At 38.8% G+C, this 25,470-nt stretch overlaps 1 protein-coding gene across 2 annotated transcripts in view; it reads right to left on the minus strand.

The window, feature by feature from the left end:
• sez6b (seizure related 6 homolog b) overlaps positions 1–25,470 on the minus strand; it is a 316,013-nt gene that overhangs the window by 50,251 nt on the left and 240,292 nt on the right. For both annotated transcript variants that reach the window (XM_049466784.1, XM_049466783.1), the window contains exon 5: positions 1,317–1,502. In XM_049466784.1, the coding sequence (XP_049322741.1) occupies positions 1,317–1,502 (186 nt within the window). The remainder of the gene's footprint in view (positions 1–1,316; positions 1,503–25,470) is intronic.

Here is a 25,470-nt window from a genome sequence, read left to right on the forward strand (position 1 = left end):
TGGTATTACCAACCGCAATGTACAACAGAATTTGGTGCTAATTATCATGACCGGTGGCATCTGACAGGAATTGCAATGCATGCAGAAATCTCATCCACATTCAATACAAGTGGCCTCACATACATATCCTACAGGTAAGTGCAGTATTCTTTTCTAGTTTTCTAGTCTTGTCCCATAACTGGAGGCATGTTGGTGTTTATTATTGTGTAATATGAAAAAAAAAAGTCTACAATTTTGTATAAGAATACTATATATATATATAGACATTTTTGCAAAAACATAACGCATGGAAGCTTCTATCCGTATTTGTTTACGTATATTTAAAGAACAAACCCTGCAGGCATTTCAATGGTCAATAAACATTGAATCGACATTGATGCTACGGTTGACATTGAATCATCATTGATTCTGAAAAGTGAATTTGCGTTGATATGGCAACATTGTTTCAACGTCATACGTTCAACATTTAATAAACCACAGCTCACTGAAATAAGAAAATCCTATGGTTAACAAAGTGATAACAATAGTTATAAGTGATAAGTGACTGCTTTTTAACTCAACACCATGTTCATGTTCTATTAGTTTTATTGTTTTAGTGTTTTTGAGATCAGATGTTGAGTCAGATTGGTAGTGGTGGGTAACTTTCATTATACTCAGCTTTACTGCAGTGATTGTTAACAATAAACTATAAGTTATCACTTATAGTTAACTTATAGTTTATTGTTAATAGTTTATTGTTATCACTGCAGTAAAGCTGAGTATAATGGAAGTTACCCACCACTACCAATCTGACTCAACATCTGATCTCAAAAACACTCAAACAATAAAACTAATAGAACATGAACATGGTGTTGAGTTAAAAAGCAGTTACTGCAAATAGAAGTAAAACACTGTTTTATTCCTCCATCCAACCGTTTTTAGAAATTAAATGGTGATGGAATGTAAAATGCTGATTATGTTGATTTAACATTAAAATTGCAACGTTAGCACAACCATTTAACATTAAATAATGATTTAACGTTGTTTCAACATTGAAACAACAACAGACATTACTTTAGGCATATTTCAACCACATTTCAACGTTGAAGGTCTGTTGTGTGCCAGCTGGGAAGCAATGCCACCGCATTTCATAGGAACAGCTGACCACTGCTATACGAACACGACAATAAAGAAACTCCAGCAGAAAATCCACTTATTTTTAAGCATAAATGAATGTCACATTTTAAACCATTCTAAAGCCAGTTTTTGTCATCGTAGCAACTTTAATAAAATTTTAGAAATTCCCACACAAATTAATAGCATAGTATCTCACTCACCCACACACTGAGGCTCTTTCCCGCTCCATGAAGGAGTGGTAGCATTCTGGCAGGTGAGGGTGGCCGGGCCCTGTAGCTGGTAACCAGTAAAGCAGTAGAAGTAGGCCTCTCCTCCTGCGTGTAAGCTGCTCACAGATACATCTCCATAAGCCGGCCGGTCCGGGAAGTTACAGCTCAGCACGAACGCTGCAAGAGGAGAGCAGAGGAAATGCCATACATTAGTAATGAATACAATTAACTAAATTATAATTTCCACATGTAAAATATATAACACACCATTTAACAATTTTATTTATGCATCTCATTTTGGTTAAAAATACACATTACATTTGTTTAGCCCAAAAACAATTTGTTATAATCTCATGGGGAGCTCCTCCTGTTGTCAGACTGTCAGTCTGACTACGTAGGGGTGTGGCGTTAATGGGATTTGATATATGGTCTTCCTTTTCTTGAAAAGCAAGCAGTTAGACAGTTGCGTCACCCTAGATCTGTTTAAGTAGTCAATCATTGATACGTGTTGATTTGTGCTGTTGTTTTTTTTTAATTGACATTAAAAATTGTGCTGTAAGTCCCAGTTTTCTTTACAGAAGTAAATAAAAAAGAGTTTACTAGAACAGACAGATTATGTTAAATACAAGAAATACAGAAAAATATATTTGTGCATAAGTAATATATATATATATAAATCAAGGATGCACAACTCCAGTATGGTTTGGTAATTAACCTACTTAGTAAACACACCGACATTTGATAATGAACCGGTAAGTTAAATCAGGTATGTATACAAAAAGGTATGTATACACCTACCAAACTCTGTAGTACAACCCCTTCGGCCCTATTTTAGGGATCTATAGTGCACCAGTCAATTGCGGATCAAGCAGCTGGATTTAGGGCGTGTCGTGTGTCTTCTGTATCGTGAGAATGCAAAAAGCATGCCTTGCACGGGTTGAAACGTGGAATGCAAAAGAAATGCAATAATTCACTTAATTAAGCATCAGTGTGCAAGCTTTCATTCTCTTTAAGATACAGGTGCACTCTGACTTTGGCGCGCTCATATCTTAACAGCGCATCGCTTTTGTGTGTTTTGGCAGAGGATACTGACCTGCGCGTTCACGCTGGGAAGACGCGCCAGCAGCTCATTTAAGGGAACAGCACTGCTATTTCAGTCTTTAATCTGTTTATTGCTAATGTAAAAGCTGGTCCTGCATGGCGCACCTGTGTTTTTTTTCGCCGCCAAAATAGCAACATGCCAGATATTTACCTGAACACACCTCACTTCCAGACCACCACGCACATCAGTGTAGATATATTCCTAAACTCTGACGCTATTTTAACGAAGAGGGTACAAGCCGTGAAAATAGACTGTTGACGTGGTGTAAAATAGCAATGAGCATCCTGATACGTGCCCTGCGGAGGGTGTACGATAGGCACTCTTATGCTATTGGACTTGTGGTTGCAGGTTTAGAGTCATTTTGGTCTTGAACCATCCAGGAGTCCAGAGTACAAATCTGTCCACACAGCGAGTAAAGAACATCTGAAATGCTTCAGTGTAAAAAAAAAAACAGTTGCACCCAGAAGGAATCAAAACGATAGGAATAAAACTTGGTGGGTAGTCGTACCAGACTGTCATAGACTGAATTGTAGAATGGCAGTTGTCTTGGGGGAGATGACCAATTAATCTGCCAGACAACATTTGATCTTTATTACAGGCCGATGACTGCCCAATAGTATGTTAATGAGGTCTTGCAACCAGTGGTCCAACCTTTTTCAACAGGACAGTGCCTGTAAATGTTCGGTTACACATGCGCCACACATGCATTAACGCACTACTTCTGTATGAGGAGCTCATACAAAAGAATGTGAGCAAGAGTTGCCTGTATCAGTCTAAATATTTAATCATTTATTGTTCCTGGTAACTTTTTTATTATTTTTCTCTTGAACTGCAAGAACTGCAATCTGACACTTCCTTCTGGGTGCAGCTGTGTCTTTTATGATGAGTGTACTTTTCGTTATCTGTTGAAAAGAATCATGGATACGTGTTGCTGTTTGTGGGCAGAAACTGTTGCAAAAAGAAACACAGAAGGCTGCTGCTGCTTTTTTTTTTTTTTACAGACGAAAATGAAAAGGAAAAATATGGGAAAAAATTAAACAATAATAAACCTCTGAGAATAGCTTTAGCTTCGAACTGTCCAGCTTTAGATTTACAGTAGTTTCTGCTACACCTTGTTCATCACTGACGTACCTGACAAAAGCTATACCTCATAAATATCACCTCTTATTGGCTGACGCAAAGTTTCATCACAGTAAACTCTGTCAAAAGTTTGGTAACTCTTTGGTAAACTCTTTCAGAGTTCCTAGGTGTCCAGTGTCTGCTGTAAACATATCATTTTTACTGAAATCAGAGAAAATAAGTGCTAGATTTGATAAGCATCAGAAACTCCTAGTGGATGTGTCCTAATTACAATCTAGGCTAGACGTGTAAAAAGTCTGTAAAAGACGATACATTTCCCTTTTACTCCCACCTGACTCCAGCATTCAGACTTAATATCCCCCTACACTAGACCTCCCTCTGTCTTTCTCAACCCAGCACTGTTTCTGAGGGTCCGTCACTGATGCTGCACTTCCCCTCTTCCTGTCCTCCAGTCCAGCAGACAGTACGTGAACCCCCTCCCCTCCCCTCCCATCCCCACGCCGGCTGTGAACAGGCATCCCCGCCAAGACAAATAGGCCGAAACCTGTGAGCAGTGACTGTATCGCTCTCCCTTGACAGTCGGGGCCTGCTGGGATGCATGCAGGCAATCATTAGTCGCCTAAGATGATGGATTAGACTCACATAGTCCCTAATGGAAGCAATAAAGCAGACCCTCACTCTGCCTGCCTGAGAAACACTCTCACACCAGCCACGAGGATCACGGCACACAGGGACCAGACCTAAAAACCTGCAATATATTCTAGTTAATGGAAAACTAAACAGAGGCAGCGGTGCACAGGTGTTCCTAGACTGGATATGGAAGCAGCAGATTAGTAGATTCTCAAAAACACCGGTGTATCTGACACACATTTCTAGGAAGCACAGATTAGAATCTTTATGACTTGTTTTTATGCAAAAATTATGCATTACACCCTAAAGGCTCACTTATGCTCAAGGTAGGGCTGTCCCTAACGATTATTTTTTAAACGATTATTCTAACGATTATTTTTTTCGATTAGTCGACTAATCTATTCATTGAGAAACATATTTAAATAATTATTTATGTTTTAAAGCAAACGATAAATTACTATATTTATATATAACAACAACAACAACAACAACACAAGCCTACTAAACCAAACCCCACACTTATAATCACTTACATGTACAACACGTTTAGATCTATAACGCTAAAAATGGATAAGCTCCCATACACCACAACCGTGTGTTGCACTGTTTTCTGTGACCGCTAGATTTTGTGACCACTGGCAAGTAGTTCTCAGCAGACCGGTGCACTGGCCGATTCGAAACGTGTTCGTTTCTAATGTTTACCCCGACTGGCCAAAACGGTTCAGTTTAGGGCTGAGGGTAAGGTGTAGGTATAGAAAGCTTCCGTTTTGCCAATGAACGCTCATAACCGTGAGCACTGGTCACAAAATTCCGACGGTGACAGAAAACGGTGTGACACCGCAGCGCCGACGGTGCTAGCTAAAATAACTTAAGGCAGCTAGCTTAGCTAAACACCTGAACTTATGAATAATGCTACTGTTTCTGGAAACTGCGAAATGCCATGCACAAATATAAACCAAAAATGTATAATTTCTGCCTGTGGCAGGTTTAAAACCTTTGGTAGACAGCCTTAAGTCTTTTTAAGGACACCCGCGGAGACCCTGATGTAAACGGTAACTTACTGTGTGACCCTGTTGACATAGTGCTCCTGGATGTTTGCGCTTCAAGTGCTCCTTTTGCACATATGGCAGAGGACCACATTGTTGCCCTTTTGCGTGAAATGCTCCCAAACTTTAGATGCCCGCTGGCGTTTTTTTGTAGCTGGAGATTGCTCTCCGGAGTCCAAGCTCTCTAGAGCTTAGATTCTCTGCCCGAACCCGACATGACCCGAGGCCCGCCCGTATATCCGACCCGGGCTCCAGAAAATAGTCCGAGATGTAGGCGTCTGTTTTTTAATTATATTTTTATTTTAAAAAAAAATAACGAAAACTGAAAGTGAAACTAAACTAATTTATTTATAAGCGCTGTTTTCACTACCGCAGTTCTACAGAGGGGGTGTTGTGCCGATTCTGTCCGCGAAGCGGGAGTCAGATTCAGCAGAGAGTCGGATTCGGCACAAGCGCGGCGGCACCTCGCGGCCCACAGTGTCAGTTGTAAGCTCTCGCGCTAGCCGCAAAATACGGCAGAAAACACTGAGGGAGCTGCAGAATTATGAATGGGACTAGAATATGAGCACGAGGAGATCAAAGAGAACCTTCACCTGTGAGTAGCTCTCACCAGAACAAGCAAATCTCTCTCTCTCTCTCTCTCTCTCTCTCTGTCTCTCTCTCTCTCTCTCTCTCTCTCTCTGTGTCTCTCGCACGTGAACTCCTCCGCGTTTGACTTGCAGAACTGTGTTCTTAAAAATCATTTTAATTAAATAATAGTTCTATGCTTCTATGTTACCGTGTTAATTAACATAATTCTGATCATATTTCGCTCATTAAAACAGCCCGAAAACAGCCAGTTGGAATTTTTGGGCCCGATCTAACCTCTAATGCTCTCCACAGGCGCCGCCATGTTTACGACGCGCCGACGCACGTTATGCAAATCGATGTATTTTTGTAATCGATGACGTCGATTATGTCGACGCGTCGCCCCAGCCCTAGCTCAAGGTAAAAGTAAAACACAAATACAGATACAGATCGAGCCTTTCTGTCCTCACTCTTATGTTTCTATGATGAGTACATTGTGCACATTCTCTGAAAGCTTACTGTACGTACACAGGGGTTGGACAATGAAACTGACAAACCTGTCATTTTAGTGTGGGAGGTTTCATGGCTAAATTGGAGCAGCCTGGTGGTAAATCATTAACTGCACATTGCACCAGTAAGAGCAGAGTGTGAAGGTTCAATTAGTAGAGTAAGAGCACAGTTTTGCTCAAAATATTGCAATGCACACAACATTATGGGTGACATATCAGAGTCACCATACTCAAAAGAGGACAAATTGTTGGTGCACGTCTTGCTGGTGTATCTGTGACCAAGACAGCAAGTCTTTGTGATGTATCAAAAGCCACGGTATCCTGGGTAATGTCAGCATACCACCAAGAAGAACCAACCACATCCAACAGGATTAACTGTGGAGGTTGTAAGAGGAAGCTGTCTGAAAGGGATGTTCGGGTGCTAACCCGGATTGTATCCAAAAAACATAAAACCACGGCTGATCAAATCACGGCAGAATTCAATGTGCACCTCAACTCTCCTGTTTCTACCAAAACTGTCCGTCAGGTCAAAACCTTATTGCGGTCTAAAAACAGGTGTTTCAGTTTCATTGTCCAACCCCTGTACAGACCGAACAGAAATACAACGATCATGAATCCCCTCAGGGGACGGCTAGCTGAACAGAAGCGGTCACGGTTCTCGCTAAAGTATAACCTAGTATTCTTCGGTTCTTCCTGTTTCAAGAACCTACTTTTGTTGGTGAATATGCAGAAAATTTCAAAGTTCAAAATAAGGTTCATGAACCAGAATGGTGCCAGTTTCACGTCGGTGAAAAAGCGCTAACAGTAATTCTGGTCTAGAATCAGCCCCAGGACTGCTTAGCTCATATTGGTAGTCAGACAGTACCAGATAATCTGAAATGCTTGAAAAGTGGATGCTAATCCTATTCCCAAACGCAGTGGAGTCAGTCTGTTTTGGCCTTGCAGAAAGTGCTTAACGCTTCAATTTATAAACAGAATCAATAGCTTACCCAACATCAGCCGCTAAAGGATATTTACTGCTGCCTTTTCAAAACCGGCTCCCAAATCTCTTATTTAAAACTTGGTTTGAAGCGTTTCTAAACACCAAGTTTCAGAACTGAAAGAGCCAGCAAGAAACATGAAATAAAGCAGCTTGAAATGGCTGCACTTAATAATAAGGTGTTGCAAATGGTTCTTTAGGTAATGCCATAGATGAAACATTTTTTCTGTATCAGAGATATGTGAGGGTAAATAACTTTTCATCAGGTTTTCAAAAATCATCATTTCAAACAGAAGGCTTCACACATCTTTATGACAAACATGGTTCTTTATTTCTTTATAGAGTGGTTTAAACTTTCATTATTTATAAGATTGTGGATATACACTGCCAGGCCAAAAAAAAGTCGACACCAATATTTTATTGGGCCTCCTTTATCTTTAATTGCATCACATATTAATTTTTCACCAAGATCTTGCAGCATTATTGATGATGGTAAAGTCTGACCGCTGCACAAAGCCTCCTCCAGCACATCCCAAAGATTCTCAATGAGTTTAAGGTCTGGACTCTCTCAACTCTCTCAATCCATGTGTGAAAATGATGATCTCATGCTCCCTGAATCACTCTTTCACAATTCCAGCCCCATGAATCCTGACATTGTCATCTTGGAATATGGCCGATTCCATCAGGAAAGAAAAAATCCATTGATGGAATAACCTGGTCTATATTCAGTATATTCAGGTAGTCAGCTAACCTCATTCTTTGGGCACATACTGTTGCTGAACCTAGACCTGCAGACCAACTGCAGCATCAACCCCACATCAATTACTTACTTAAATCCACATGTTGTGGGACAGGAACAATTATGTCCGATGTCCTGTGTATAAAACAATCCATGTATAAAACAATACAAATATGTTTGGACTGCAGGGAACAAAGCGCATACTGCACTGACTTTTAAGGAGATGCAGATTTCATTTTCCAGCAGGATTTATCACACTGCCCACACTGCCAAAAGTAACAATTGGTCTTATATAATATTAAATTAATATTATTTTCTGAGACATTGATTTTTGGGTTTTCCTTAGCTGTAAGTCATAATCATCAACAAAAAAGAGAAATAAACGTTTCCTATCTGGGCTTGTGCTTCTCTGTGTTTGTTTACCTGTGCCTCTTGCTCTGTCTGTGTTCATCTGTAGCTCCGCCCCTGTTTTCGTCTGTGTCTCTACTTTAACTGTTGTCACCTGTGTTAATTTGTAGCTCCGCCCCTCATTATTCGGCCCCCAGGTGTTACCTGTTCTCTTTCCCGTCTTGTGTGTGTATTAAAGCTCCTGTGTGTTCAGTGTTAGCTTGTCTGTCTCGGTTGCATTTTTGTTCTGTTCGTGATTCAGTTTTTACTCAGAGTTCCTGTTTGGTTTATTTGGTTTTATTTGTTTCTGTTTAATAAATATTACTTGCGTGTGCGTCTGCTCTCCCTTGTCCTTCCTTGCTGCAGTGGGACATTTATATAATATATGAGTTTCACATTTAAAACTAAACTACTGAAATAATGTATAAATTACTGAAACAAAGTAACTTGATAAGAATGATATTAACATTTTTTGAGATGCACTAATAGATGTAAAATGATAAAATATTCCTTACAAAAAGAAAAATCAGAGAAAAGGCCTTGGAATACAGAGATAAAAAGCAGCAAATCCAGGCTAGGCCGCCTGTGACCACTTAACTAAGAATCACTTCACCATCACAAATTATTCTCCTTCTTTTCTCCTTGAGGGTGTTTTCTTTAATTTTCATTTCATTTTTGCAATTCATAAACTGGGATGTTTCTGAAGCTCCTTCATCCTGCTGCCTGACTGTAATTGTACTTGCTTTGCTGTTTTATCTGCTAAAATTCAGCGCAGAGAGCTGCCATTGATTTTGTTAGCAGGAGACGCCTCAGGCTAGAATATATGTACAGGCCTAAACAGAGCAATAAATCCCAACCTTTGACCCGGCCTGGCCCTGTCACCCTCTAACGCTCTCCCCCTCTCGGGCCGCCGTGAGCCCTCTTATCCTTTAAGTGGACAGAGATATGGACGGCGCCCGCCATCCGTGAATTTTACGCTGTGTGCAGCACTCGGGTCCTCAGGGATGACCTCCGACTAGCCTCCATCTGTCAGCACAGAGAGTAAGCAGAGAACCGGGAGCGCTTTCAGCTGTAAATTTCCAAAGCCAAGAACTATTACACCCAACACACCAACTTCAATTACATTTCAGCCTGGTGAGTAAGAGGTAGAGTGCCAGCTCAACAGTGAGGTTATCTCTTTCCCAAAGAGATAGAAAAGCAGCTCACAACAGAACTGAAGCTACTATTTGATAAGTACATTCAAAACCAAACCCACAGGGTATTTTATTTTATTTTTATTTTAAGTCATGTGGAATTCATGGGCAATGATATTTAAAAATGTGTTGTTTTTGCCTCCGCCAGGTTGAGTATCTAGGACAGAAAAGGTCAGTGCACCTTCAGAATGTGTGTTTACATGCTCCCCCAGCCTCGTGACGTAATACTAGTCCTCAATCCTTTATTTTAGTAACTTCACACATTTTAATTGTATTTTTTTTTTCATGACAAAAATGAATAGTAAAATAGCGTTAACTTAGTAACTGGACCACGGAGTTCAGCAAAAAAACAGTCGGTAATTCTAACTGTAATCTTTCAGAGGATGTCTGAGAAATACACGTACATGGTCGTTCTGGGCGAGAATAAAATAAAAAAAAGACCCCCCATAAAAGCAGTGGAGGAAAGTAACATATTACATTTGCTCAGATTATGAGTAATTTGTAATTTTTTAAGTAGTTTTTAAATTAGGTAATTTTACTTTTACTCAAATTCATTCTGACACAAGTAATTTACTTCGCTACTTCGGAAAACTCCCCGTTACTGAGTAAAAAATCAAATGCTGGAAAAAAAAAAAAAACAAATTGTTTGAATAAAAAAAAATAGAGTTTTGTTCTCCATGGCAGAGCAGCTAAACTTTTCCAAGCAGTGTTTATTACAGTTAGCGGGAGAGACGCTGTGTGAATCAGATGTGCAGCCTGGGGTCTGTGTCCACGGCTCTTGGCAACCGATGTTCTGTCGAATTATGCTACTCATCAAATATGTGCTTCTTTACGGCACTGCGCATGCGCCGCCCAACATTCTTTTTTGTATAATTTCATGTTTTTAGTGATAATTCCTTAAGTTTTTATTGGGCAAGAATGTTAAAAAAAACATGTAAATAGCAGTCAAAGCATAGCAATGGCAAGTTAGAAAATAATGATAAACTGTAATACTATAAAAATACAGTTTATTGTCACCTATATGACCATAAATGTTTAACAGTAAAGAAAAAAAAAATGGATCATAGAAACCTATGCCACTTGTTCTTGAAAATGTTTTATGGGCTGGTCTGAACAAATACTGCCTGAAAGGTCCAATTTTTTTTTTATTTAATAATTATTTAATGTATGATTTGTTGTACTTTTTTGCATCAAATAAATTCAAGTAACTATGTAACTTTTACTCAAAGTACATTTTAAATTGAGTACTTTTTTACTTTTACTCGAGTAGATTTTTAGATGGGTACTTTTACTTTTAGTTGAGTAGAATTTTAGCAAAGTAAAGGTACTTTTACTTAATTACAATTTTTCAGTACTTTTTCCACTTCTGCATAAAAGATTTAAAAAAAAAATACCACAGGACCCCCTGAGAAACGAATTCCGTCCGGATAGAGCTTAAGTCTAGATAATGGATAACATTGCGGGTGAAATTTCTTAGCTAAGTTTCAAGAAAACGTATGAAGAGATAAAAAAAAGGGAGGGACCACCTCCCTGTGTGACCGCCCCCATCTACTTCCCCATGTATAAAATACAACATTTGCACCTCACACACATTTGGACTGAACAGCAGCCATATTGAAATGGCACGCTCTAACAGTGGCAGTGGCAGTGCCAGGACATGTGGCGAGGGGTCTGTGCTCCTGCTGACTGCCTAATCTCAGTGCGAAGAGGAGGGGGGGGCTCCCCTCGCGGAGTCAATGAGGCATCACGCGGGGGGCCGTCCTGCCGCCTCAGCCATCCGTCCCATTTGTGCTTTATTACCGGCGTGTCAGCGCGGTGGGGCCGTGTTGTTATAGCATTATTATCCTGCCGCTTCCGTTTCAATTAGACTAATACTGAGGGGGCACTGGAGGCTGACTTTACGAGCCCGGCTTTAAATCATATGCACCCTCCCGCCGGCGGCGAGTGGCCTCGCAGCTTTATAGACCATAAAAAGAGCTCACTGCGGTGAAGTCTGAGACACCACCCTGCCAACAGGCGCTGAGAAGATCAGCTGGCAGCGGGTTGGACTGCAACAGATGCAGCACTAATGTCCTTCATTAGCTGCTCTGGAGGAGGGCCTACAGACAGCACCAGAAGATCTCGCGATGCACGCCTGGTCATCATAATCACTCCTGTGTTATAACTAATGACGCTGCAGTGAGAAGACTGAGGCGCGTATTACAATCATAAGACATATGGACGAGAGACCTCGCTGCACGTGTGGGTGGGTGGCGTTTGAGTTTTATCGACTTAAATAAAGGAATACGGAGAAACACAGTAAATATGCGCAACACAGCGAAACAAGGCCACTCGAGGAGACCGGCTGATTGGAGCACTCGAAAGCGAGCACATTAGAAAAGGCTTTAATAAATGCTTGTGCAGATGTATTCTAGTACATGATTCCGAGAAAAAGTAGAAAGTGATTTGCCTACAGAAACATTCAGCATGCAGGTCGCAATTCAAATTCGGGTCGCAAGCTCAATTCTGCAAATCTGCAGACATCACGCTGAAACAACAAACAAATACAAACACACTCACAGCTCGCAAATACATTTCTAGGTGTAAACACAGGAAATAACCCCGGAGCATGAACTACTGTTGCGCTCTGCGGAGGAAAACTTCTACGTGATTTCTTAGTGAAGTGTAAGTGTAAGAGTAATGAGGGTGTTCAGCAATAGAAATAAAATAAATATCATAACCAAAGTTCATTTATTTACTGTGGATAGCTGTGTAGAATTGTAGTTCCTAAAGAAAATCTTCACAGTAAAGGTGTAAAGATATGGCTGAGCATAGGAGGCCATATCTACATATATACTACACTCAGAGGTGGAAGAAGTACTGAAAAATTGTAACTAAGTAAAAGTACCTTCACTTTGCTAAAGTTCTACTCAAGTAAAAGTAAAAGTACCCATCTAAAAATCTACTCGAGTAAAAGTAAAAAGTAGTAGTAGTAGTAGTACCGAGATATTTCGGTCAGTAACAATTTGGTATCAAATTTCGATACCCAGTATACATTATTAATAGGGGTGTCACGATTTCAATATTTCATCGAAATCGATCGAAATTATGTCATGGTCTCGAGCCTAGAAGTCAAAAAGAGGATTGACGATCCCTCTCTCTAAGCTACCCAAACGGCGCAGCGTGCTACGACGCAGAACGCTGTGGCCCACGCCGCGGACATTGTGACTGCTCAAAGAGCAGCCCTTTCTCCAGAGAATGTGCACATTCTCATCTTCTTAAAGAAAAACTTGAAAATATAAAAATAACAGTTGTTTTGTCTAGCCTCAAATATCTTAATAGTTTTGGTACCTCAAGAAGCATCTTTCTCTCCAGATAAATTTAATAATATATATATTTGTTAAAGAAAAAAACATGAAAGAAGAAGGTAAAAAATGACAGTTGTCGTTCTCAGGGGCCGAAAAAGTCTTAAAGTCTTATTTTTAGTGTTTAACTGTTATAGTAGGATAGAGTTCAGTTTGTTAAGTCTCTAATTGTTCTATTATTTTGTACATGACTGTTCCTGTACTTTGTTTTATTATTGTTTTTGTTATGTTGCGCATTTGCCTCTGTGACCTCTCATTTTTGCTATTATTATTTGTTTGTTTTTATTGTTTTCCACTTAACTGAGAACGAGATTGTTAAATTTATATCTTAATTACATTTTTTAAATTTGACCATTAGTGCCTAATGTAGTGTATTACACATCACTTGTGTCACTTTGCATCACTTATATCAAACCCACCTTTTGAAATAAGATATTGTAAATTTGATGAATCAAACCAATGACTGACCATAGACTAATCTAAAACTGTCATAGGCCTCTCTGCTGTAAAAAAAAAAGAAAAGAAAAAAGAAAATCGAGAATCTAATTGAATCGTGATCCTAAAATCGGAAATCAAATCGAATCGAGGATTTAGAGAATTGTGACACCCCTAATTATTATGATTAGCAGAAAACTCCTAGTTGGCCGGTTCTTTTCAGTGGTTGGAGGGGTGTTGGGTTATTGATCACAGGGTTGTGGGTTCAATACTGAGGTCCTTTTTTTAGATGCCACTGTAAAAAGGTCTGAACCCTCTATTCACCAGGGGTTCTGTAGCAGGGCTGACCCTGTGCACTGACCTCAGCTGCTGGGATATGTTCTGCACCAGTTTAATGATAATAAAGGAACACAGCTGATAGTGAATGTTTATCTAGTTTTTATAATGTTTATTTAGTGCAGGGTTAAATCCAGATTTTATATCTTCCTAGTATAAATAATAATAACAATAATAATTCCAATATAAGCAAATGCAGATGTTTTTAATATCAAGCCTCACCACCACCAAAAAAAAAAACTGATCTCAGCTCTTGGCATGGAAATAACAGAAAGTACATGAATTTAAGATACACCTCAGTTAAAGGATATTCACTTGGATAACCCCATTACAGTTTTAGGTGTCTAAATGAAGGCCTTGTCAAAATTCTATTAAATATACAGCAGCTCTATCCAGATCCCCAGTTCCCCAAATGCATGATTAAATGAAAGCAAAATGAAACGCTTCTTACTGAGCATAACCTTTGTAAGATGCTGTAAAAGAGTAATGGCAAAAACACCCAGACTATGCTTTCTACTCTGTAATAACTCAGATAGCAAAAGAACGCTGAACCAACATTAATTTTTCCAACCCGCTATTGCAACAAAAGAACGTTGATCTTCGACATTAGAATTTATTTATTCATGCACATTGATTTACGTTCATTCAACATTAATTCAATGTTAAGGTTTTATATGTTTGTATATGGTTTGACTTACATTATATATATATATATATATATATATATATATATATATATATATATATATATATATATATTGTTTGTATTTTATTGATATATGTTCTAGCAATGTAGAAAATGCTATTTAAATAATCATTATTAATATAGATTAAAAAATATATATATATATTTCTATTTTTTTTTACCATTTTCTCCCCAATTTACATGGCCAATTATCCACCCACTCATAAGGACTCCCCCTATCACTAGTGATGCCCCAACACAAGGAGTGTAAAGACTAGCACATGCCTCCTCCGATACATTTTCAGCCACCTCTTTACAAACAGCATTGCCGAGTAGCATCACAGTGTGCTCGGAGGAAAACGCAGCGACTCGACTCTGATCGAGATCAACCTTTGGAGCAATTGAGAGCAAGGCTCTCAATTGTGCTCTCTCAGGGCTCCGGCAGCTGATGGCAAGCTACATGACTGGGATTCGAACCAGCAATCTCCCGATCATAGTGGCAGCGCTTTAGACCACTGTGCCAAACGATGCACCTTGTATACCATCTGATTTGATTGATTTTGCATTGTTTTTGTACATGTATTGATTTATTAAGTTACACAGTATTCCTTTATATAATTAAAGATGTATAATAACAGCCTTTGTTAAGTATAAGGAGACAGCAGCACTGGTACATTTTTACCAGTAACGGCGTATACACACAGGACACCCACAGCAGCGTTAGCTTAGCACAGGCTAGCGCTCAGCCGCGGCACGCTCGCCTGCAGCGCTGACTCATCTTTTGTGGAAAAAAGGGAAAGAAAATTGCTTGATTACTGCAGTCTGACCGCCAGAACGCTAACCAGCCAGGCCAGGCTAGGCTACGCCAGTGTTGGGAAGGTTACTTTTAAAATGTAATCCCTTACAGATTACTGATTACATCACTCAAAATGTAATTTGTAACGTAATCAGTTACATTACTTCAAGTGAGTAACGTAATCTGATTACTTTGGATTACTTACAATATTGTCATTTTTTTAAGCCTGAATGAATGTAGCAACCACATATTGCATATTATCCTTTTATTTTTCTTTCCAGTTAACAAATAGATAATATATAAAAAAGCCTTTTCAATCACTCTATAAAAATACTTATGAAACAATTTCATCAAACAATTTTATGAAACACTTCTATAAATTGATAATAAAACAATTTAAAACCAAACAATGTAACAACAACTGTAAGCTGTCTACTTGCAGGTTTGCCACCAGTGTTAATTTTGACAACAAATTTTGATTTAGTCTTAGTTATAGTCTTGTGAAGAAAATAGCATTTAGTTTTAGTCACAATTCAGTAATTTAGTCAACTTAGTTTTAGTCGACTTAATGTCATAAGAATATAGTCTACTAAAATTACAGTAAATTTAGTCGACTAAAATGTAAAGTGTGTAAATGTAAATGATTTTTCATCAGTTCCCTTGAATTATTAACTCTACATGTATACAAAATGAAACGTTTAATAACCACTTGAGTAATATTGTTAATGTTTGAATGTGAAATATATTTATATATGATTTAATGTATATTATTATTATTATTATTATTATTATTATTATTATTATTATTATTATTATAGGTGTGTGACTATATATATTTTACATTTAAAATTTTGCTCTAGAAATCAGGTCATAAAACAACTGAATAGTTAAATTATAGTTTAAACAGAGCTGTAGATGCAAAAACAACTTTTAAAGGATCTAGTTTTATCTCCAGCAGTAACCCAGCATACCTACTGGAGCTACAGTCTATAAATGAGATCAAAAACACACATTCACACACTGTCCTGTAGAGATGCTCTCAGGATGTACTGAGAGACTTCATGAGTTAAAGTGAGAAACTTATGAGAAAGTGCTGTAAGGAACTTTACACAGATTTTATTGTTTTATTTTGGTTATATTTTTGAGTTCCTTTCTGACCTGTTCCTGCTTTAACACTAGCTATATCTTTCCCACTGTGAGACTAAGCAGATGATCTGATCTTAATGAGTTAGGGTTCTGTATCAGTTCTGTGTTTTAGTACACTGCTGAGTTAAACACATCAGCTCATGAAATAACATCAGCATTAAAACGCGGATCTCTGCATGGAGATCTGTGTGACTCTGGTCTGCAGAAGCTGAAAGATTAGTGGTGTTTTTACCGGAGATGGAGTCGCTCCACGCGGTTTACACGTTATCTTGTTTTTCGCGACGTCAAAGGAGAAATATATCGCCTCTCCTCTCTCTCTCTCCCTGCTGAACACTGTCGAGTTAACTTCCAGTCGAGCTCCGTAACGACAGTTTAATTCCCGGGTTTGTAACTGAGCGCGCGGCGCTACTGCACTTCGCTAAAGTAGCAGTGATGGGATCTCTTCCTAACTGGTCCCTACCTTTCACAGAACTAAATCAGTTCTGATTGGATTTCGTCCCTGCCAAACATTTTCGTCTTGTTTTTATTCGTTGACCAAAATGTCAATTAATTTCGTCTCGTTGTGTGAGCGGAGCCGCTGATATGAAAGGGAACTGTCTGCCCCTCCTCCCATCTCGCTGCACACACACACAGGGAGGAGGGGCAGACAGTTCCCTTTCATATCAGAGCGATTTCACCGCAAAATGTTATTTGCGTTTTGTCAGTGTTGGAAGAGCAAAAATAGGAAAGTACCGCAATGTAATCCTTTAATTTTAGCAGAGTAACTGTAATCTGATTACCATTTACTGAAGCAGTAACTGTAACGGATTACAGTTACTTCTAATTTGTAATCTGATTACGTAACGCCGTTACATGTAATCCGTTACTTCCCAACACTGGCTACGCTAAGCTAATGCTGAGCTAAAGCAAGCTACGCTAACCTAACCACAGTCCAGCCGGCTAGCTAAAAACAACACCACACAGCAAAACAAGCAGAAATGCTCAAAAAATGTGCAACTTTCACCTGAAGACAACTCCACAGAGCAGGAGAGGAGAGTATTATTAGTATTTTAAGGTCCTAACGTTACCATCTTCGCTTATTCCCAGTTTTGATTTTTAAGCTAACTTTCGTGGTGTTGGTCTGTATGAACCATTCACCGTTTTGTAGTTAAGTTTCAGTTCTGTTACAGTTTTTGTGAAACTACTTTTTGGCGGAAGGCACAATCCATATTAAAGCATATTCAAACTGAATTTCTTAAAGTTCTTTGATTTATTTTCATAATTAATTTTTGAAAAAAAAACAAAAAAAAAACAGTTGTATAAAAGCAATAGAACACTCAAGGTCGTGTGTTATCACGAATAACCTCGTGCCTACGACCGAATCACAGCCGTGATGTTATTCGTGATAACACACTCCCTCTCGTGTTCTATTGCTTAAATAAGACATACGTAGAAAGGGCAAAAACATAGATGGCTGGTTCAGTATTTGCCCTTTCTATGTATGTGTTATAACTGATTATTAATGTTTTTTTTTACGGCATTTACAACCTAATTAGTAACCATTCATAAACTAATTGTAAACCATTTATAAACCCTTTATAAAGACCTAAGTACCTTGCAATCTAGTAAAGTCTAAAACATTGCATTTGGACAGAGGTTTAGGTTAAAGATGAAGCTGAAAAGAGATTATTATTATAAATAAATTTTTATAAATAATTTGATAAATTACAGTTGCTGTGAGACACCAATACCGGTATAGCAGCCAGCACTAGGGAGCAGTGTGTGTGGAGTGAAGGTGAGCGAGTGTGTATTTATGTGATAGATAGATATGGCCCTGCTGGCTGTCTGATAAGCTGAAGTGACCGGCGGCAGCCTGTTCTGACAAGATGTCAAGAGCTGGTAGAGCCGTTCCTCTGTTAAGTGCTCGGGCCCCTCGCCTGCCATTACTGGAACATGTTCATGGTCCACATGACTGCAAAAAAAGCCAGTGATAAGCAGGACCCTGATCTCTGGCCTGACTGCAGTTCGAGTCTGTGTGTGTCTATGTGTGTGTGTGTGTGTGTGTGTGTGTGTATCTTGGAGTAAAAGAACTCAGGCTGGTGACCACTTCATGAGATGAGTAGTGGAGTGGCATCTCACTAACAGAGAGGAGTAGTCTATTAAGCCTCCTGTATATTACATGACCTGATGAAATACACAGCCTTGTTCTGTGTGTGTCATTAATTATGGAGCACAGAGGGATGCACTGACGCCGTCTCGGCTCGTGAGATCCCATCGAGGCTGATTGCGCGTGATGGGCTCATTCTGAAAGGACAAGGACGAGTGGGAAATCTCGCCACCTCCCATTAACCTCACACGCTGAGAACAGCACAGTGTAGCAGATACACCAGAGACATGACACAGCACCACACTACACCACAGCCTGAAAACTGCGTCTGAACTCATCACAACATCACAACAGCTATTTATACTGGATTTAGACATGTAGGCTTTTCTGTCTTTATTTAAGTGAGAATATATGTACTATTCGTAATATTTTATGTAAGTTAACCCCTAAAAAATGCCTTTTCCCGTATACAAGCTATTTAAATTCTGAAAATGTGAGGGCTTTGAAATCTCCTACAGAACACTTGAGCTGGAAGCTGCCTGTTTTCTCTCTACTTCACTTAAAGCTCCACTAGTTAGGATTGAGATTTTGTGCTCGTGGGCTCCCCCTACAGTTGTAAAGTGTAATAAATGTTTCAGCCGGATTAGTTTCTCTTTCTTGTTTTCTGTCTTTCACAGACATATTCGGTCTCTTTCCAGCTTCTGCCAGACTGTCTATATGTTAGTTCGTAAAGAATGAACCAGTAGTCCTTGTAAAACTGTTCGAACTAAAGGTCGGAAAGCAGGTCGCAGTTCTCGCGAGCGTTGGTCGCGGCCGCCTCGGAAAACTTACAGAGTCTGGTTTGAAGTCAGAGGAGCTCCGGCACAGACAGGAGAGCACCGCTATTCCTCCTATTACACCTCAATGCAGCGCTGCAGTGAGTTTCAAGCTGTAATTTTACTTCTTTAAAAAGATCAAAAATCAAGGAAATGCTACCTAGCGCTGCTTTAATAATTCCTAAACTTAATCAGTAACAGAAATCAACATAAAAAATTCGAAATGTTTGAAAATAGACGTAAAAACTAGACAAAAACAACGAAACTAAAGGTTTGGAACTGTTTGAACTGTTTGATTTGTAATCAGGAATATATTCACCTCAATATTTTTTTAATTTTCTATTACAATTACAACAACGCTTTTCAGTAATTCAAATATGAAAGCTTATTAAGTAATGCTTGAATAGAAATCCTAAAGATTGGCCTGAGAATTTTTGGTACCCTTTTAAAATAAAGTTCCTTATTAAAGGGTTTATAAATAGTTTATTAAGGTGTTTGTTTATGTTATTTATTAAGATGTAAACCATTAATAAGCAGTTATAACACATAAATAGAAAGGGCAACAGTGGCCTGTGTACCAAATAGTGATTCCACATTCATTTATACTATTAAACCTCAGATCTTACTAGATTCCTATTTTACTTTGCAGACTTATCTTTATCATCAGTTATCATTGACAATTTTGTAATTAACTTTATTCATTTAACTATAATAACATATTAAATGACTAAACAGATTTTCTATATTATTTTATTACATTACAAAGTTTTAAGAGTTTAGAAATTTGTTTATTTTAATGCATCTTGGCATGTTCTCCTCCACCAGTCTTACACACTGCTTTTGGATAACTTTATGCCACTCCTGGTGCAAAAAGCAGTTCAGTTTGGTTTGACGGCTTGTGATCATCCATATTTCTCTTGATTATATTCTAGAGGTTTTTAATTCGGAAAAAAAATAAGAAACTCATCTTTTTAAATGGTCTCTTATTTTTTCCAGATTGTCACAACTTTGTTTTGTCTTTTTCTTGTGAACCCAATATCATGTCTCGTCTTGTCTCGTGATATGAGTGTCTCGTCACACTCCTATATATAAAACTCAATCTTTCTTTTCCAAAATTGCATGGAAGATTCCAGTATGGTTGAGAAATTTACAGGATCTACTATTACTCTTTCACTATTTCTCTATTAATAAGGATCTTACACTGGCATATTCAGGGTGTGTTGATTACAGGTTTCTCAGAGACAGGCCATCAACTAACTTCAGATGGAAATGATTTCATCTATATCTTGTTCTCACACTTTTTCTCATGTCCAGTGGCACCTCAAGTGCCAAAACATGAGAAAGATGAGCACAATAACAATCCTCTGCTTCATCAAACATATGTCTCACTGTCTTTACCCTTGGACGGTGGTGCTGAACTATAATTCCAGTCATCTGAACGCTTCGCTCCAACACACATCCTCAGAAATCAGTGCCAGCAAATATAATTTCTTCAAAAAACAAATTAGCTGGCAGCGGTGGGCTGCGGTTAACCACCACACCACTCTGCTCTTTTCATAAGCCTGTGCTAATGATCTGAGGGCGAGGAGAGGGGGTCAATAAGTGACAAAACAATAGAGTGCCACAGCATGACCTGGCAACCCCGCAGGAGGGCACCCATTAACAGCATGCAGGGAAATAACAACTTGAGCAGCAGCAACAGGTCTGAATAACACGGGGGGACTGAAATAGCCGGGTAGGCGTATGGATTGACCTGTGATTTGATTGAAGCATTTTCCACTCCGGCTGACCAGAGTTCAGCTCTCTGATCTAGGCTCTGTAGCGTCAGAAGAGGGCTGTGTGATGGCCCACTGGGGGGAATCATGATTGACCACTTCTGATTCACACTGGCTTCAGCTGGAGCAATCAGAGTTCTCTTCTTTGGGGGGACATGAGGTAGAACTTAACTCTTTAATATCCTCATCAGTCAATGGACAAAAACTATGGAATATTACAACAATTAATGTTTTTTTTTCTTTACAGAACTAAGTTATAAAATAAAATAATGCAAACTAATAATGATAAAATGTACAGTATGTTGTATAAGGTTACAAAACTCCATTCATCAAGACTTCTGGAACTATAATATCGTCGCTGTCCAATGAAAAACACTTCGCCAAAACAGCAACTTTACAGGAAAGAGAAAAAACCTTGTAAACTTTCAATTCAATTCAAGTCAATGTAAAAAGAGTTTATTTCAGGTCATTTTAGAAGAATAACACAAAAGTAACACAATAGTTACTTTTACTGGCAACTAGTTACCTTTATAGTGGAGTAACTGAGTTAGTAACTCAGTTACTTTTTTGGAGAAGTAACTAGTAACTATAACTTATTACTTTTTCAAAGTAATGTGCCCAACACTGCTCATAATAGAGTTCTATTGGGTTGAGGTCAGGACTCTGTGCAGGCCAGTCAGGTTCTTTCACACCAAACTTGGTCTTCTATATCTTTATGGTTCTTGCTTTGTGAACTGATTCCCAAAGTTGGGAGCATGAAATAGTTTTTTTTACAGGTCAAAGACAGCCAGACATTTAACATTACATTACATTACATTTGACAGACGCTTTCGTCCAAAGCAAATTACAATAGTCAAGTACAAAAGTAATAGAAGTTGAAGGTAAAAACATCTTTAGATAGGGCCTAAAGGAGGTCAAATGGAAATAGTGGGATAGAGGAGTGCAGGAGGGGAGGAAGGAAATGAGGTTAGAAGTAGTTAGTGTGTTAGAGGTGTTAGGAGAGTAAGTGCTTTTTGAAGAGCTCTGTCTTCAGGAGTTTCTTAAAGATAGCGAGAGATTCTCCTGATCTGGTAGTGGAAGGTAGTTTGTTCCACCATTGGGGAACTCTGTATGAGAACAGTCTGGATTGCTTTGTGTGAATGTTTGGTAAAGCGAGGCGACGTTCATTGGAGGAGCGCAGCGGCCGGGAGGTAGCGTAAGCCTTCAGGAGCGAGTGCAGGTAGGAAGGAGCTGTTCTGTCATCACCTTGTAGGAGATTGTAAGAGTTTTGAATTTGATATGAGCAGCAACTGGTAGCCAATGGAGCTCAATGAGCAGTGGGGTGACATGTGCCCGTTTTAGTTGGTTGAAGACCAGATGTGCTGCTGCATTCTGGATCATTTGGAGTGGTTTTACTACACAGTTAGCAGGGCATTGCAGTAGTCGAGGCGTGAGATGATGACTGCTTTTACCAGGAGTTGGGTGGCCTGTTAACGCACAGTAGACAGTGAACAGGACATTGGGTGGCAATGATCATGACCAGTGGCATCTGGTTTAAAGTGTCCATGTGCACAGAAAAAAACTCTGGCAGAAATCATATCATAGATCCATATTCAGTGCAGAAGGCGCCACACACATATCCCACAGGTGAGTGAAGCATTCTTTAGCTTTTAGCTTTTTTACAGGGCATGCCAAAAATCATGGCACACAATACCAGTTCCTGTCTCAAGACATATGTTTGCATGTCAGACCACTACTACAACCCACCAGCTAAATAAAATCAGACAGAGAAAAAACTTTAAATGCTTTAAAACATTTTAACCTACATCCTCTGAACAGTAGCAGCATGGTCAATTTGGGGGGCCGTGTCCCACAGGTTGAAAAGCACTGCCCTGGTTACAGTCGGTTCATACCAAAATGTCAAGTCCGATTAAAGCACTACCTGCTGTTGCCCCTGAAGTGCAGAGATATCAGGAGAATGGAGGGGTGAGGTGGTGGTCACAGCATGCTGAAATTGCTCAGGGTCATTCCAGTAGAGCAGAGAGAAAGGCCCGACACATCTGTGCGTGCCCCCGGCCACAGCAGACATTTATCTGAAGCCTCCAAAGCCCAGATGGCCTTTTAATCAAGCCCTGATAGCGAGGTGCTCCGTATGAGCAAATGAATTCGGCCCACTCCGTGTTCAAGCATTTTTTTTCCCCTCGCAGCGAAGCAACATCAATTTCTCTTAATTACTTTGGGCCCTCCTGTTGGACTGCATCGTTCATACTGGAAGAACAGGTGGCCGTCTCTGTCACTTCATTCGCCGAGACTGCTCCGGCCCTCACGACAATGACGACAGTTTAATTACGGCCACGTCAGTTAAGTTTCCTGCTGCTCCGTATCTATTCAAAACTGATGTGCTCAGACATTAATGGAGAGAAATCAGCAAACGCTACCCACCCTGCGCTGTCAAAGCAAGGCAAATGCACAGGCAGTAATGACCTTTTAATAATAGTCTAATAATTCATTTGCAACAGCAACCTAGATACGTGGTAATTGTGTCGGGGACAATGTTACCTTCTAATGGGATTCCAGTAAGCCTGTGATTAATAAAGGACAATTTATTGAGCTTAAATTAATGAAAAGAATTTCATAAAGTAGGCTTTACCTCTAAGGATTCGCCAGCAAAACCCTGATGCATAATTTGGAGGATCTTCTGAAGGCAGTCACTTGCTGCTGATATGAAGGTTAATCTCAAAAGGTTAGGACAGTCTGAGAAGGTGTCTGGATTCGGCTCCACCAACGGCCTTTTTTAAAGACAAAAACAAAGTCCAATAAAATCCAATCTAATTAAATTATGTAAGATGTGCTGCTGATAGATATTGAAGTGAAGCTCATGTTGACTTTATTTTAATAACAGTTTATAAAATGAGACATTTTGGATTGATTTGTTTAGTTTAATAATAATAATGAATAGTTTATAGCAAAGTGAATGTACTATGATTTTGGTTTCTATAGCATTAGCATTAGCCTCTACTCGATTCAGAAAGTAGCATTAAGAGATTTTCTCCTAACAGTAAGTTTTAATCCTTGTGTGGTGTTCATATTTTTGTTACTCGTTTACTTTGTTACTTGTATTTAATTCAGCAAAATTAAGCAATTTTACATTAAAATGCTTTACACATGCTTGCTTCACCTAAATTGCAAGCAATATAAACAGCTTACATGGTTAATATTTGCCCTTTACCTTTCTTATGTTACATTTCTTTCAAAAAGTGCTACTCTTTTTTTATTAGTTTTTTAATAAAATGTGAAAGAAAATGAATTAAACTCAAGATATGAGTAGAAAACTTGTTTAGTTTCAAATTTACAAATGAAGCAATGTTTATTAGCCCTTGGCCAAACATACTGTATGTAATATAAATGTGTAGGGGGGGGGGGGTGTACAGTGTGTGTTTATCGAAAATTAATGAATTAATGAATGAATTTTGATATATGTTTCTCACAAAAAATGAGCCAATGCCAATGAGTTTGAGTTAGAAAAAATATTTTTTTAGTATCATTTGATGAAAAATGAAAACGGGTCCCACAGACCCGAACACCACACAAGGGTTAAATATGGCTACACAAGAAATCATTTAGTAAACTTAATCGTGTAGGTCTCTTATCTTGTGTGCTGTTAACTTGGGGTTTCTGAGGCTGGTAACTCTGATGAACTTGGTCTTCCTTTCCTCCTTTGAGGTGGTCCTGATGAGTGCCAGTTTCATCATAATGTTTTTGATGATCTTTGCGACTGCACTTTTTTAAAGTATTTTTTTTATTAAGTTGAGTAGTTTTTACCATAATATGGATTAGAACATTACTTAAATAGGGCTATTCACTGTATACCTTCAACTCCACCTCTTCACAACTTCATAACTGATGCTTTTAAGAAATTCAATTACCTAACTTTGAAAGCCATTCCAGGTGACTCTACCTTATAAAGCTGACTGAGAAAATGCTAAGATGTGCAAAACTGTCATTTAAGTAAAAGGTGTCTACTTTGAAGAATCTAAAATATAAAACATATCGTCGCTGTCCTGTGAAAAACACAGCAAAATAGCCACATTAGCAATGTGTAACTTATCTCCATATTTGTTGATTTTTAGTTTACTTTTAGTTTAATTTGAACAGACAAACTGTCCCTTACACTGTGCCAAAATGTCTTGATGAACGGACCAATAGAAACTCTTCAAAATGACGTGGAATCTCAAACTCTCTTTACATTGACTTCCATTAAGAGTTACATGTTTTTTTATCTCTCCTGTAAAGTTGCTGTTTTGGAGATAAGTGTTTTTCATTGGACAGAGACGATATTCTGGTTTGTTTAACACTTTTTTTTTTACTAAATAAATTCCATATGTTTTTCTTCATAGTTTGGATGACTTAAGTATTAATCTACAATGCAGAAAATTGCAGTAAAATAATTAAAAAACATTAAATTTAAGGTGTGTTCAAATCTTTGACTGCTACTGTATCCATGTACCTGCATCCA

The sequence above is a fragment of the Astyanax mexicanus genome, chromosome 18 (assembly GCF_023375975.1).
Source record: "Astyanax mexicanus isolate ESR-SI-001 chromosome 18, AstMex3_surface, whole genome shotgun sequence".
NCBI lineage: Eukaryota > Metazoa > Chordata > Actinopteri > Characiformes > Acestrorhamphidae > Astyanax > Astyanax mexicanus.